General features: G+C 40.1%; 1 protein-coding gene across 11 annotated transcripts in view; it reads right to left on the bottom strand.

The window, feature by feature from the left end:
• The window catches only part of agap1 (ArfGAP with GTPase domain, ankyrin repeat and PH domain 1), a 667,156-nt gene that overhangs the window by 419,586 nt on the left and 230,212 nt on the right, over window positions 1-17,358 (bottom strand). For 8 of the 11 annotated variants that reach the window (XM_048534213.2, XM_059647054.1, XM_059647055.1 and 5 more), the window contains exon 1: window positions 2,613-4,518. The exons of the other annotated variants lie outside the window; for them this stretch is intronic. In XM_048534213.2, the coding sequence (XP_048390170.1) occupies window positions 2,613-4,134 (1,522 nt within the window). In that variant the 5' untranslated portion in view covers window positions 4,135-4,518. Of the gene's footprint in view, window positions 1-2,612; window positions 4,519-17,358 lie in introns of those variants that run through there. 11 annotated transcript variants of the gene reach the window in all.

Raw genomic sequence — 17,358 nt, 5'->3', positions numbered from 1 at the left:
AAAGCTCAGGGTCTAGGCTATTGATGGTAATGTGACCAAAGATGAAGAGATTAAAACTGGGGATGCACAGGAGGCCAATGTCAAATGAGTGCAGAAATCCTGGGCGATTGCTGAGATGAAGTAGACCAGGGAAAGGGAAGGACAAGGCCATGGAGAGATCTGAAGAGAAGATTAAGAATTTTAAAGTCAAGATGCTGCTGGGCCAAGAGCAACTGTAGAAAGCAAGTAGAGGGGTAACATGCGAAGGCAGCGTGGTATGAGTTAGAACACAGATGGCAATGTTTTAGATAACCTAAGGGTAGATGGTGGGAAGCCAACTGGGAATACAGTCTTGAGGTAACAAAGACATGAATGAACACTGCAGGAATAAACTGATTAGTGCACCAGAATAGCATCAAACTTTTATATTCAGACCATGATATATGGTGCTATAATTATAGCTTACTTTTCCATAGGAATATTTCATCGGCATATTTTAAAATTCTAATTATCTTCCTCTACAGAACTCTCATCAAATATCTCCTTCAAGCACTGCACAATAGAGACTACATTGGTCAATACATTGAAGGGCCTAGCTTAAACCACTTGTTTGTATTTGATCACCTAAACAACCTGTTGAGAGCTAGAGTCATTCTTCCACCGAGAAACTCATACAATGACATTTGTTAATGTTGGGATTCAAATCCAAATCTCTTTAGGTGTTTTTGGCTATTTATAGTATGAATAGCTTTCAATAACAATGTACAATTTCCTAGTTACCAAGCCCAGTAACTAACGAGTTAGTTTTTGACAAAACCAACTACCAGGTTCCCGGAACAAAAAAAGAACTTGGATTGTAGAAATCAGAAACCAAACCAGGAATTGCTGGAAAAACTTAAGTCTGGCAGCATCTGTGGAAAGAAAGCAGAGTTAACGCTTCAGGTCACCAAGTATCTTCTGTGTCTAAGCAAGCACACACTGAAGTAATACTAATGTCATTTACATTGGTCTTTGGTCTCTTGATGCAAAATGCTACACAAGTAACACTAGTGTACCGAGTTTAATTTTAAACAATGTCTATATTATTTTTCAATTAAATATTAATAATAATTTCAAACCAGTGCTAGATAACTCATTCCATTATTTAAATACTGATATTAAAATGAAAAATAGTGGTTCTTTCAACTTTTATGATAAATATTTTCAAGTAGCTATTCAGTTATTATTCAGTCTTAGGATGCCATCAAATGAGCTTTTCCATTTTTCAAATCATAAAGGAAATATCCCGCTTGCCGCTACAGATGACAAAGAAATATCAAATTCATAGGTTTTTTTTTGCCAACCCAGTACCTAGAGCCAATGGTCAGCATCTGGCAGACTTTTGAATATTCATCCAAGTTTCAAACCCTAACAGCCTACGACTCGCTTAATTCTACCTGACCTTTATCCTCTACGGATAAAGATCTCAATATGGCTAACATTGCAACACAGTTTTCTATCTGATTTCCAAACTGCAAGGCTTTGTACACATCAAATGGCACATTTGACAATAGTCTTTTAGAAAAGGAACAACTTATCCAATTCTTGACAGGTCTTTGAATGTATTAGACTCCCACTTACTTACAGCATTCATTATGACTACCTACATTCTTGCACAAGACTCTGTTTCGATATACAGTCTCTACCAAAAGGGCACATTTAATTAATATGTTGAAACCATAAGCATGTTTGCATTTATCAATGTCAGTTATGATAATGCCTAACATGTAGAGGCTACAAAAGATGATTGGTAATACAAAGAAAAGATTTGAAACAAAAAACACAATGTTATGTAGGTGGAGAGCATGTTTTGAAGTGTCAAGATCCTATACATTTATGATATAAAAAATTCTAAAATTTGAATATTTTAGTTGTAACTATAGAATAAATATCTGACAACTATAAAAACTTTCAAATAAGTGAGGGCCAAACAGTAATGTACACAATTCTTATTTCTAGACAAATTAATGATTAAATACCAGCTGAAGACATTACTTCCATCTCACATATTTCAAGCACTAAGTCAATGATTTTTGCAGGTGAAATACACCTCCACGTACAATCTCAGAATTGAATTCTTCTGCTGCCTGCATAATGCCACACTTGAAATATTTTTCCAACCTGTAATTACAAGCTTTCCAGTACCCATCATGTGGACTGCTGAATACAGATAATGTAACTGCCATCTCAAAGCTAATTGTCTGGGCTTCTCTCTTTTCTAAAGGGAAACTGAATACAATCCATTAAGGTTTTGCATGTTGAGTGCTAAAAGCCCCCATGCTGCGGTGGAAAAAACCTCAAGGTTCAACCTCTGTGTCAATCAAACATCAGTTATTAACATTTTTTTCTAACTGACTTAAATGCAGCACAGCAAAGTACTTGTACTTTATGAATTCATGATTTTCCACCTACACTAATATGACCCCACTAACCATTCCTTAACTTCTGATTCGCAACCCAGCGGTATGTCCTCTGTCAATCTATTTTTGTAGAATTGTTAGGTGAAAGCATAACTATTGGTTAAATTTTCAGAATATGTCTACGCTATCAAATTTTACACAATTTCAAAGAGCAGAATGTTATTGATACCATACCATTTTGATAAGTATTTTCATCAATGCTCTCACTGCTGGACTGCCCAAGAGGTGAGATACCTTTCTTCTGGCTGCAAGCATATCCTTTGGATTTGGCAACATAATCCCTGTGTGATTTTCCATAAGGACTTGTAACAGGTGTTGAAGTACCATCACGCTTTGAGAAAATACCACTAAAAAACCTGAAGAGTTTGTGCTCCTGGGAACTGGATCTCACAGTACCCGCTAAAAAGCCATCCTTCCCCATCTCTAAGTTTTCAGAAAGCTTGTGAATGTCACTGTTGTCTAAAGTCCTGTTCTTTCGTTTTCCCCGCTCCCATCGCCCAGGCTCAGACAGTGGATCAGTTTTGTTCAGCACTTCCCCAACATCCAAGGTGTTTCGCTTCTCATTTGCTACAGATTCCCCACAATAAGGCTCAAGCTTTTGATTGCTGAATTCGCGTCCAGCATCCCCACCAGACAGACAGTTGGAACTGCCATGATGTTTCTCCTTTGATAACGTTTTAAACCTCACTAGCTCCCCATTCCAGTGTCTGAAGCTGAAACTTCTTCTGAGTAAACATGGGTGCCTCTTGTCTGTCGCCATGGACATTGGAGGTGTTTGTTTGATGGCATCTACGCAGACACTCGAATAATCAGGTAGCAGAGATGAACCAACTGCTGGAGCTACTGACAATAAACCATGTTCACCCTTTGGAACAATGTGTTTAGAAAAATCACGCTCTGAACCAGGAGGGGACATCGTGATTAACTCCTTGTCTCCTAAAGGATTCTTTAATAAATCATTTGAGTTTCTCTTGATGGCTGTCTCGATTTTCTTCAAAGCCAACCTGCCACCTGTCCTTGGTGATTTCCTTGGATAAAGCTCATCTGCATTAGTGGACTGTAAAGGGACAAAGTGCTCCTTTACACTAACGGCTTTGGTTGCATCCCCTCTCCGATTGCCTTCAGTGCAAGCTCTGCCTTCTTGTTGATCCTTTCCCTGGTTTGTGATATTGATGGGCCTGGTATCACATTCCGTGGATTCAGGCCCTGTCACCAACCTCTCAGTGCAATGGGTCCAATTTTTCTTGTTTCTTAATTCCACATCCACAGTTGCAAGCATACTGCTTGGCCTAGCTGAAGTCCCATCTCTGCATCTCAGTGTGACCAGGTCTTTGGTCGGATTGTCCTTGAGCTTGAAGCCCAGATCATGGGATCGTCTGGCCACCTTCAACCTGCCCAGTTCCAGGTGGCCAGTGCTGAAGGTGCGAAAGCTCCGAAGATTCGCTTCTGGCTCAAATTCGTCCTCGGCTTCACCACATTCTGCCAGGCACTGGCTTCCAGGATGGTGGCTGTCACTGGGGCAACCTGGTCGCTCCAGAGGCCCCTGAGGTGTAGGGGAAGGCGAGGATTTGCTACCAGCCTCAGCTGTGGCAGCCTCCCGTTTGACAAGAGTGAGGGAGATTCGGTAGACAGTCTTCCTCTGAGGAGTTCCCCTCTTCAGCATTTCGGGATATGGCTCGTTGTCCAGCAGGTACATGGCTCCTGCCACCCTTCTCTGAACCTGAAATACCCAACAACAGACCACACAGCTGAGGAATATCCAAAGCTAGACTGCTCCAAAGGAAGAACATCCAACACTAGGCAATTCAACAGAGGAACACCCAACATGAGCCTGCTCCTAATTGTGTGTGTGGGTGTGTATAAATGGGGGAAAAAAATCACTATGTAGGATGCAGCAGAGAGGCAGGTGTGTGAACAGCCATCGATTCCCTCCTTCACTTGGCAGATGCAAACACGCAGCGGTGTTGGTTCAGGGTTGCATCGCCCGCCTTCGAGCACAGCGGGGGCACCGAGCTCCGAGAGCGGATCGTCTGGTTCGCAACGAGCGCAACATCACCACTGTGAGCAGAGAAGCGACTGCGTTCCGCCAGCCCGGCGTGTTGCAAGCACCGACACCCGGGGGCGGAGGATCAGACGCCGAAAGACAGAGAAAGCTGCAAATCCCGGCCTGGATTTCTCCCACACACGGAACCAATATCAAAATCACGACAATGCCTGGGGTCTGCTGCAGCGCTTTTCCTGACAGAACTTTAAAAATTACTTAATGGGAGGTTTCACACGTTTGCTGAGCCATCCCTCAAATCCTGCTGTAGTTTCTTGGTCTGCAAACTCACCTAGCCTCAACTCTGGCAGCAACCGAAAATTTACTGACTCGTTCAATTCACGAATCGGTTTCTCGTGGAGGCATTTACCACTTCATTTCAAAGTCTTCATTAGTAATGACAGTATTAACAACTGTCAACGACCTGCACGATTCTAACATGAATGATCTTTAAAATGAAGTGGAAACTTCTTCGCTGAAACTACGAATATAATTTCAAACTTAGGCAGACAGGTGATCAGAGTTAAGAACACTGCCAAATCAGACATAATTTGACCAGCCATTGAATGGTCAACAGACTTGATGGGGCCAATGGCCCATTCCTTCTCCAACTTCTTGTTGCATTACAATGTCATGTGGTGCGAAAGCAGTGAGTTCTGTAGGCAGAGCAATCAAGAACAACTTATATTTACATCATTCCAAACAGTTTATGAGAGTGATTATCAGACTTCTGGTCTCTTTGACAACTTCTTAGAATCAAGGATGCCTTAGTTCAGTGGATTCCACAATGGTTTATACGTCCAATGCATTGTCAACAGACTCTTCAATTCTTTCAAGTCCCTTCAAATACCACCTACCCTGCATATTGCAGAGTTGTTTTAAAGATTCGTGCACCATTGCCAACATTTCAACTTTACCTCTGCAGACTCCCAACAGGGTCTCAATGTGATAGCTTCTCAACTGAGCCTTCTTTATTTGGTCCTTTTTTATTTGGTCAGTCAAAAACAGACTCCCATGAATATCTCATCAGGGATTCTTTGAGGGCATCCTTAAAATATGTGCAGTCCTCCAGGGAGTGTCCTGCCCTAACCATGTTTCAAATGAATGCATTGGGACTATGTCAGTTATATGACTGACATGACCCATCCAGTAAAATTTTAAACACTTCAACGCTGGGGATGTTGGTTTGGCACTTCCTTTCCTGCCATTGAATTTTTGACGACTTTATGATGGCACTGCTGGTGTGTACTCAGAGGTTTCAAATGATTGATTTATTTAGCTGTCCAAATTTTCACAGGAAAACAGAGATCACTGCTGCCAAACTATGATTTTTGTCTTGGGTTTGAGACCCTAATCAGATAAAGTTGAGGCTGGACATTGGTAATGGTGAATAATTTTGTCATTTATGTCTGCCTGCGTTGAGTAGAGACTCTCACTGTGCAGAAAATGGTCCACACTTTCCAGGATCATCTTATTGGCCATTATCTATTGGTAGTGGTGTCTTGTTTTGGAAGTTGGCTGGATAAGCACTTCAGTTTTCTGGGGATTTCGGATCATAGAGTCATACAACACAAACAGACCTTTAGGTCCAACCCATCCGTACTAACCAATCAGCCTTAGCTTAACATATTATGATGTGTTTCAGAGATTATCAAACAAAAGTTAACATTAGGACATAGCAGGTCAGGTGACAAAATTGGATCAGCAGAGATCTTGGAGGGCAGGATAGTGTTACAAGATTGGGAGCAACAAGACCTTGGAAGGATTTGACAAGGATGAGAATTTTAAAATTGAGGAATCACTGAACTAGGAGTCAATGCAGATTAGCAAGAACTGATGAAGGGCAGCAGAGCTGACTCCACAACGAAACAAAGGCATGTTAAACAATGAAAGTTAGAGAGAAAACCTCAATCTTAATGCTGAAACAATGCTTGTACAGCAGATCATCACAGAATTAGAGCACTCTCTGATTTCTCTATGAAATCACTTGAGAAAACTTCAAGGATACAGCTTGAAAAGTGAATGAGTTTTACCTGACAAAGTCTATTTTTTATAATGTCCATCCTCCCTGTGCAGTTAAACATTCCCCAATGTATTTTTCTCTCTGTATGTGCAGTGAGAAGACCAAGAGTATCTCAGGGTGTTACACTGTGGAAACCAAGAATATCCAAGATATGCTCCAGTATTACAAAGCGAGTTACTTTAAGTGTCAAAGGCTCAAAACACATGGCTCTTGCAGAGTTAGTAGGAACTGCCGATTAGAGAGAATCTGAGATATCAAGGTGTAGAGCTGGATGGACATAGCAGGCCAAGAAGCATCAGAAGAGCAGGAAAGCTGACGTTTTGCGTCTGGACCCTTCTTCAGAAATGGCTCTTTCAGGAATTTTACACGCTACCACACATTCAGAAGCAGTGCAATGAAGTCCATATTGTACAGTCTTTAATATCATTTATAAGTTTATATACGAACATTTTAACCAACCCGCACAATGAGATTTAAAACTGTTAATATTAACCTACTGCTAAAGGAAAGATTTCAAATGCAAAAATAATGTATGGTACAAAAACTCGTGGTACACAGCTACTAGGAAAATAACAAATTTCCTTAATGTAATAAGTAACGATGATGAACAAAATGCTAGGATATGAAATATCACTGCTATCTCAAAGAAAATTAAATTTTTTTCACAAAATGAACACATTTCAGAGTTTAATGGGTCCCTTATTAATAGACTGAGACTCTTCTGCATTTATGGGACTACATTCATTCCCAAGAAATTCAAAAGAAAAAACAGATATATTTGTTACTAAAACCACTTGATATCTGTTGATGTTGTTGTCCAGATTGTACAGACCAACTGCAAATGTTGTGTATCACTGTGAAGGGAAGATTCCATTGAGATAACATTTATTACATGAAATTGAATGTAATGAATTATTAATCTTAGGGATGCCATCAAGGGACCTACCAAGCTACAAGGGACGAGGAAAAAGGATAAATCAAGTCAACTTGTATTCCTTTGGTAAATGCCCTGTTTGTTGACTCAAGTTAGAAATGGACTCAAACTAAAAATCTACTGTAAAATTTTCAGCCATTAACAATGACAATTGGAAAAAAAAGTACTAAATATCCAGTATTTATGGAATCTTTTTTACAAGAATTTCCAGCTTCCCAGGAATGGGACTGGAAATAATTAGATCTGAGTAAACAAAATGAATGCCTTTCCCCCTCTGTCTCTTCATCACTCTTGTTGGTTGTAGCTTTCTTTATGACAATGACAAAACCATTTTTGTTTAGTTTCGTAGATTGTACAACCATCAGGTTGTATAGAAACCAGATTGTCTTTATAATCTTCCAACAAGGCAAAGTATAGCAGCTTTAAAAAGGGTGGAAATGAATATATTAAAGGAGAATTGAGCTAGTTTTACAAACAGAAACAAAAATAGGAACTATTTTAAAGAACAAATATGCCTGGCATATGCTGAGAATGCTACATCATCCAGAGCCAAAATGCAACTAACTATCATCTCCAGAATATGTGGTTAATATTTATTTCCAAACAAAACATGTGCGGGGCAGATTTGGTAGTGTCTGGATCTTCACAACCCCATTAGCTAACCTCACCAGAAGGCAGTCAACTCATGTCTATTTCTTGCTATCTCATCCTCATGGGAAATTCCAAATACACAGTCTTTGATCATAAAACAAAACTGGTATACAGGACAAAGCATAATGCAATTACATAGAGCTGGACTGTAAAACTTCGTACATCCTTACTATCATGGACTTACCGTATTAATTCTGTATGCATAGGACAACCATAACATCACACCCTGACAGGAGATGTAATTATTTCCTTATTCATGTCCCACTCAGGGCCAACATCAGATCCCAACACTAAACACCTCAAAATTAAAATTCTCATTCTCACATTTGAATCCCAAATTGACTTTGTTCCCCTCTGTCACCTTCTGCAAACTTCTCCAGCCCTATAATCAGACTCCACACGAACTCCGAGTTCCTCTGACTGCTTGCACATCTACCCTTTCCTTTTGCTCCACAAGTGTTAACCATCTGTTTATCCAGGTAAAACCATGTGCTCGAATTCTTTCACAGTCTCTCTCTCCTCCTTTAATGCCTTCTCTTAAAATCAAAACTTTCTGTCACTCCCCAATATCCCCTTTGGTTCAGCAACCATTTTTCACTGATTACCTTTCAGTGAATTTTTTTTTAAAACAGCATTTCTCCATATTAAAGGGGCAATATTACTGTATTTTTAAAAAGTTCCAATGTAACATTAGTCTTCAGTTATTTTCCTTTCAGTAGTCATTTTTTCTGTGCTGAAATGAGTCTAACGTGATAGTCAATTGGCAAGTTCTAAAGGATTTACTTTAGATTTAGCAGTAAGTCTTGGCAATAGTGGAAGAACACAATTCTGAAATCGCACTGCTGAGTTACAAACAAAATGGCACTTCCACCTCGAGCATGCAGCTGAAAGTGGTTTTGTTTTACACTTTTCAAAGACACATACAGCCTAGTCTTGCCTTGTTCTTTAAAGATGAACCTCTATCAGAATTTTAAAGTTGCAAGACAAATGTTCATATTATCATCAGCACTCCAAATGGGGCTGATTCCAAAGCACTTTAACTATCACAAGGACGTTTGCTTCAATTTTGTTCCATTTGGTATTAAAGTAAACGTTATGACGATGTATGGAAGACAGGACAGAAAAAAGGATGTCATTTATATGACACCTTTTGTGATCTTACTTTAGTTACTTTGAGAAAAACTCAGTGTTCTAATACAGGAAACACATCAGCCAGATTGCATGCTGCAAAGTCTGATAAATGGCAATGCACAAATAACAAGATAATCTGTTTCAGAGATACTGGATGAGGAACATTGGTAATGGCACCAGGAGAACTATCCGACTCTTCTTCCGAGATGCAAAATTTTGGGTCCAGTATAAAAGGCAGAGAGGGCATCAGTTTAACATGTTAGCTAAAAGGTAGCATTGCCAACAGTACAGCGCTTGCTCGGTCGCACACTGGAGAATGGCAGCCTGGATTGAGAGATTAAGGACAGACATTTATGGGTTTAGCAGCCCATAAAAGTCCCCAGGTGGTCGTTCCTCCTCCTGCTGCCAACCACCTATCCATAACTTTACATGGGGTGAGCAAGTCACTCTATTAGTGCTTTGTTGGGAAGGATGCAGAAATTATGCTGCAGTTATACGAAGCCGTTGTTAGACCGAACTGGGAATACAGTGAGCAGAAATGGGCATCATACTTGGCCTTGGAGGAAGTACAATGTACGTTTGCAAGATGATATCTACATCCGTCCACTGCATTAGAGAAGCCAAACACATACTAGGTGACCGCCTTGCAGAACACCTCCGGTCAGAGTACAAGCATGATGGCGACCTTCCCGTAGCCAGTCATTTTAAAACAGCATCCTGTTCGCAAGCTAACTTGTCTGTCCTCAGCATGCACCAGTGAATCTACGTGCAAACTGGAAAAACAACATCTCCACCTTCAGACTGAACACTTTTCAGTCTTCTGGACTCAATATTGAGTTCAACACATTCAAATTGCGAACCTATTCCCACTTCTTTCCTTTCTTTTCACTTTACTTGTTATATTCTCTGTCACCATGTCCTCTGTCCCCATCCCCTCACGCCAGTGGGACCGTCTATTCTTCTGACTCTGGCTTTAGACAAACCATTGTTCTGCCATTCTCACATTCTGATCACTTAATTTGAATTATCAACATCTTTTCTCCCCCAGCACTCTACACCTGACCATGCACCACCCTGCCCCCGCCACCCGTCAACCCCCACCAAACTATAGCATAAATGCAGCGCCCTCCACGCTTCACTTCAGCTGTGAAGAAGAGTCATGTTGATTTGAAACATGAGCTCGCTCACTCTCCATGGATGCTGCCTGATCCGCTGTAGTCTCCAGCAATAGTTGTTTTCAGTCCAGCTTCCAGCATCTGCCATAAGTTGCTCACACAAGATGATATCTGTACTTCGGGGATTACAAAATGAGAAGAGATCAGCAAAATTGGGCATGTTTTCTGTAGAATTTAGTAGGTTAGAGGTGATCTGATCAAAATCTTCAATTTTTAACAGGAAAGCACAGGGCTGAGAATTAAGGCTAGACCACTTAGGAGAAATGTTAGGATGGTAGATGTTTGGAACACTTTTCCAGAATTGGTGGTGGATGTTGCATCTTTCTTATTTATAACTTTTTTTATTAAGAAATTGTTTATGGAGTTAGTTTACCAATCAGCCACAAACTCATTGATTGGTGGAACAGGCTTCAGGGGCCAAATGGCCTATTTGTTTGTTCCTACAGAACGAGAGTGCCTCTCTCAAGGGCCCTATTTCTACATTGTACATTCTACACAATGTAAGGCCTTCACCGTGGTGCTCCTCCATCACCTTAAACTCTCTATCAACATCTCCAATTTCCAGGCCTAATCTCACCTTCCTATCATCAGCTTTCTGTCTCCAGCTAGTTAGAGTCATAGAACCGCACAGTGTGGAAGCGGATCCTTCAGTCCAACTCGCCCACACTGACCAGATATCCTAAATTAATCTAGTCCATTTGCCAGCATTTGGCCCATTTCTTTCTAAACCTTTCCTGTCCATATACCCATCCAGATGCCTTTTGAATGTTGTGATTGTACCAGCCTCCTCCACTTCCTCTGGCAGTTCATTCCATACACACACCACCCTCTGCATGAGCAAGTTGCCCCTTAGGTCCCTTTTAAATCTTTACCGTCTCATCTTAAACCTATGCCTCTAGCTTTGGACTTTAACACTTCTTGGAGCGTTATATGGTTGTGGAGCTGCTGTGATTGGTGGCAACAAATTGTTCTTGACTCTTTGGGTATGAAAGTCTCTGAACTGGGTTTTGAATCCATAGAGTGCTTTGATTCAGAAGTAGGAATGCCACCCTCAGTTGAACCAGGTCACAAGGATTTGATAGTGGCCTGAAGAAAGAAAAGCAAAGAAGCAGCTCAGAATAAACAACAAAAACTCAAAGGCCCAAGTACAAGCAGACAATGACACAAAAACACAACAAATGAAGTTTTGTCCGTACAGAAGATCAGGTGTACCAAAGTACACATCAATGCTGAGATGGAAGTTTCAAACATTATGACGATCAGAATTTGAGAATGTCATATTTCCTCAGCTGAAAGATAAAACAAATTTTCCACAAACTTTCAACAGATTAGCTGTGACATTTCTGTGACAGGAAGCATCTAAGTTTTAACTGCCTTGTTACTGAATCCACCATGCCAACTCTATTTAACGGAGTCAATCTAATGAGGCTTATAGAATGCATTCTGCCAAGTATTTGTTGTCTGTTAGAGAACTTCAAATATTAGTCAACTTTATACTGTTGTTGGTTTATTTATACAGAGACTTGGGTTTTAGTATCAGCTCTGGTTAGGCAGCACGTGATTTATACTAGATCCTGATTATAATTCTAATGGTCAATACAGCTTTACTTTTGCACCCATGCTCTCTAAATTCTTAAAAGCAACTCCAGGCTGGTTTACAAGGAGTCAAAAAGACTTCCAGGCACTTTTTGAAGCTGGTTTATCCAAACTGAAGTTAATGAGGTTGAATGTAAACATCCTCACTTAAATCAGAAATCGATCGTAACTCAAAAGATTACATTGCACCTGCACACTGTTTCTCATAGTGAAAGATACCACAGCTGGAGTACTTTGCACTCTTTTGGTTTGCTTAATAAAAATAGTACAGTGGATGATGAAAATCTGAAAGAAGAACAGAACGTGGGAGAAACTCAGCAGATTGGCAGCATGGGTGAAGAGAGAAACAGAGTTAACATTTTGAGTCCAATATGATTCTTCCTCAGTACAGAAAGGGGCTGGACTAAAAAATATCTTCCAGCTTCTTCCAGTTATAAAGTCATATTGGACTCAAAACATTATCTTTATCTCCTTACCTTTATACAGAGCAGATTCAACAGGCAAAATAGCCTACTCCTGCTTTCTGTCTTATGATACAGTTATAGAAGTACCCTGACCAGTATGGTTATTTTGTGAGTGAGCAGACTAGGACTTATGTACAAGAAAACGGTTTCATTTTAAATATGATCAGAAGACACCTTCCAACTGATGCTGCATTTAATGAATATTAATTAAATTCTCACAAAGAGTAGATTACAAAAAAACAAGGTTTGTCAGTGAGCCAAGATTTCTTCATGGCGTGGAAAGCAATCCACAATCTGCAGCAAAGTAAACAACCAAGAACTAGGACATTTGGTTTTAAGTTGAACACTAACTTACAGGTTGTTTATTAGCTAATTGAATGATGTCACTAAAATAACTGAAAGGCTTACTAAGGATATTTTTTGAAAATCAGAATTACATTCATTGTTTCTGAAATTTTATATATCGAGTTGGCTTGTATATGGAGTTAATTGGCAGACAATTATTGACTCACTGAATGGCAGAATGGGTTCGAGGGGCTAAATGCCAGGCTTGGAACTGAGGTACACGGAGGCCTCATCACCAGGGTCTGCTGTGCTCAGGACAGGGTTGGGGACAAAGGTCTGTGATTTCTATCTCTGCCTCTGGCTAAATGTACCTATTTCTAACGCATGTGCTGCTTGAAGACCTCACTGTGAGGTAAAAGAAATCACAAATAAGATGCACAATAACTCCTATTATTAAAATGATTAAGTATTTATAATCCCATTCGTGGTCAATCCATAATTTTTTATTGAATGACTCAAATATCAACTATCAATTACCCGACGAAACCCACTCCTTCCTCCAGCTGCATACAATTTGTATGAATATTCTGTGGAATCTTTTGTCTATAGATCAAGTTATATTTGCAACCAAAAAGAAATCTATTTGCTGAAGACCGTTAATATTTATTCATTTTTAATCTAACCAGTCACTTTGGAAGTTTCACATTTCCACAGATCCATCTGCGGTATGATTCAACGAGTATCTGAAATTATCTGCCTGTATTTAAGTTCTTTCCTGGTTTTTCACTACAATATGACTCATCATTGCTTCCCTTCTTTCCTCACCATATGTTCTTCAGATAGGCACCCTGCTAACATTAGCAGAAGCTGACAGGTTGTAGGGAAAAAGTGTGTCGGCAAGGATTGTTGCAAGTCGGAAATATGCCAATCCACACATGCAACACAATGCAGAAAGTGATGGTGAAAGGCTGTTTTTACTGGGAACCTACATCCAGTGCTGCACTACAGGGTTTGGTGCTGGGTTCTTTGTTGTTTGTAGTGTATATTAATGAACGAGATGGGATTGTAGGAGGCATGATTAGTAAATTCACAGAGGATACAAAATTTGTTAGTGTAGTAAATAGTGAGGAGAAAACCCTTAAGCTACAGGACAATATAGATGAGCTGGCCAGAACAATGACAGATAGATTTTAATCCCAAAACGTATAAGGTGATGTACTGTTGGCCCTCCCAAAATCAAAGACAGTACGTGATGATTGGTAGGGCCCTAGGAAGTAGAGAATTAGATGGACATTGGTGTGCATATCAATAGATCATTGAAGTGAAGAGGACAGGTGTATAAGGTGGTTAAGGTAGCAGATGGGATACTTAGCATTATTAGTTTAGGCAATGAATACAAGAGTAGGGAGATTACGATAGGGTTGCATATAACATTACCTAGGCCAAAGCTGATGTATTATGTGCAGTTCTGTTGCCAAACTATAGGAAAATTGAGAATGCACTAGACAGAGTGCAAAAGAAATTCACCAGGATGTTGCCAGAATTGGAGCAATTCAGCCATATGAAGACAGACTAAATAGGCTAGAGTTATTTTCCTTAGGGCAGAGAAAGCTGAATGGGGACCTGATTAAGGTGTACAAAACTAAGAGGGGCATGCATAGGATCGACGGGAAGAAGCAGTTCTCCACAGTACAGAGGTTATTACCTCAAACATATAACCTCTGATAACAGGCAAGAGGCTTAGAGTAGATTTAAGGAAGAATTAGAATCAGCTTTATTGTCACATGTATTCACATGAGTGCAGTGAAAAGTTTACAAGTCACCACTTCTGACGCCATCCTAGGTATAAACGTACCTAGGTACAGACTCTTCAGTAAAAATTCTTAGGAAGAAATTAGAAAAATAAAAGTCCAGCATTACAGATCTTCGCACGATATTAAGTACAAAAACATAGGATTAAAAGGAATAAAAAATTTAGAATAAAATTTAGAATAAAAGTTCTTCAAAATTATAGTGTCACATAGCATGGAAACAGACCCTTCGGTTCAAGTTGTCCATGCTGACCAATTTTCGGCTCATATCCTTCTAAATCTTTACTATTCATGTACTTATCCAAATGACTTTTACATGTTGTAACTGTACCTGCATCTACTCTGGCCATTCATTCCAATAGGCAAATCACCCTGTGTAATAAAGTTGCCCCTCAGATCTATTTTAAAGCTTTCTCATTTCACCTTAAAAATATGTCCTATCGTTTTGAACTCCCCAACTTTGAGGAAAAGACCTTTGCTATTCACCTTATCTAAGCCCCTCATGATTCTATAAAACTCTGAAGTCACCCCTCAATCTCCTTTGCTCCAGAGAAAAAAATGCCAGCTTATCCAGCCTCTCCTTATAACTCAAACCCTCCAGTCCTAGTAACATCCTTGGAAATCTTTTCTGCACCATTTCCAATTTAATATCCTTCCTATAGCACGGCAACTAGAATTGTACACAGTACTCCAAAACTTATCAATGTCCTGTACATCTGCAACAGTGCATCCCAACTCCTACACTCAATGGTCTGAGCAATGAGGGCAAGCATGCAAAATGTCTTCTTTATCACTTTGTCTACCTGTGACAACTTTCAATGAACTATGCAGCTGAACCCCTAGATTTCTGTTCTACAATACTGCCCAGAGCCCTTTCATTAACTGCCTACGTCCAGCCCTGATTTGTCCTACCAAAAGGCAACACCTCATATTTATTTACATAAACTCCATCTGCCACTTCTCAGTCCGCTGACCCAATTGATCAAGATCCCTTTGTAATCGCAGATAACCATCCTTTCTACCACCAATTTTATCTGCAAACTTACTAACTATACTTTCATTAACTGCCTACGTCCAGCCCTGATTTGTCCTACCAAAATGCAACACCTCATATTTATTTACATAAACTCCATCTGCCACTTCTCAGTCCGCTGACCCAATTGATCAAGATCCCTTTGTAATCGCAGATAACCATCCTTTCTACCACCAATTTTATCTGCAAACTTACTAACTATAGTCTCATTCCAACCGTTTGTATAAAGGACAAACAAATTATTTTCACATCAAAAGAATGGATTTTATCTGGAACTCTGCTTGAATGACTAAAAGGTAGAAACAATTCTATCATTTATGATGTATCTTGTAAGTACAGGATGGCGGCAGAGTAGAGCACTCTGGTTGCAGCTCCTCTACTTGCGGATCCTTTACCCCTTTTACCTCTTTTTCCACTTCTCTCCACTCCCCACATGTGTGGAGTTGCAGAGGGCTGGAGTGAGCACAGGCTGAAACCCGTGGAGCACCGGACAAAGATGCTGAGACCCGTGGCAGGCCAGAACAAGCAGCGTGGCCTTGAGCGTGGGGAGCCTGCAGGCATGCCCAGTGAGCCCCAGAACACCATGAGGAGTGAGCCCTTAAACAGCACGTGGGCTGCAAGCCTGGCGAAGTGGCCTGCAGCAGCACATAGGAAGCAGCTCCCAGAGCAGCATGAAGGCAACAAGTCCTCAACAGAGACCAGTGAGAGGGGACAATCCTTACATTAGAACACTGTCATTTTAACTGCTTAATATATTCCTATTTTTAAACTTATTTTCAACTATGTAATTAAGCAACTACTTTTATACCTCTGCTGTATCCAAGAATTGTACCTAGGTACTTTTACCTAAGATGTCACCATAAGGAAGGAGACATTGTAAATTTTTTTCACTGTACTCCAACAATGACACACAAATGACAATAAAAGGATATTGCATTGTATTTAGATGATCGCTCAAAGTGGAATTGCACAGGAAGGTCAAATGTCAGGTGTGGGAAAACAGGACCACAGTAGTTAGGTACTTGATCATGCAAACACAATGAGCCAAAAAGTCTCATCCCTTCCTGTAAACTTTGACTATCATAGAGCTAGGGAAAGATAAGACAACAGTAGGGGTGCTGCTACTAAGTTTCATCCAATGCCAACAGCAGGACTAGAATCAGTTACCATGCCCATTGAGGTTCAGAAAGATACCATCACCCATAGTTGATTAATAGGTGGAATACAGAGGAATAGTCAAACTCCCATGTAGCCAAATCCTATCAAGGTGCCAGAGTTCAGGAAGGGAAAGAAAAGTGATGGGGCATTCCTTCTTTTTAACATTATTAGATACCTAGTTCACACACTTTCGTGGATTCATGCTGTATGATTTAGATTGCTAATGCCAGAATTCAAGACTATAGGAGTTTACACCTGCTTCCTACCAGAAGCAATTTTATTCAGTGGACGGCAGTTATAACAGCATGAAAACCAAAAGGTTGTATTGAACAAATACAAATCCAGCATTAACCATTGTCAACGTGTCATTCATTGTATGAAGCAAGATGTAACATGCAACAATTTGGACAAAGCCACACAGTAGCTGCACAAAGAAAACTTCTGCTTTTCTTTCCAAAATCTTAGCTCTTAACTTTCCACTAAACCACAATCACAACACCTGGGGATTTTTGTAGGCTGAATATCTGTTCAAAATTATGAGGAGTCTGGACAGTGGAAATAGAGAGAGATAGTTCTCATTAGGAGTGTTGTGGTACAGATCTGGATTTTTTTTTGCAC

The sequence above is a fragment of the Stegostoma tigrinum genome, chromosome 7, assembly GCF_030684315.1.
Source record: "Stegostoma tigrinum isolate sSteTig4 chromosome 7, sSteTig4.hap1, whole genome shotgun sequence".
In the NCBI taxonomy this organism is placed as follows: domain Eukaryota; kingdom Metazoa; phylum Chordata; class Chondrichthyes; order Orectolobiformes; family Stegostomatidae; genus Stegostoma; species Stegostoma tigrinum.
Note: the sequence above shows the minus strand (reverse complement) of the source record. Positions and strands in the feature narration are given on the sequence as shown.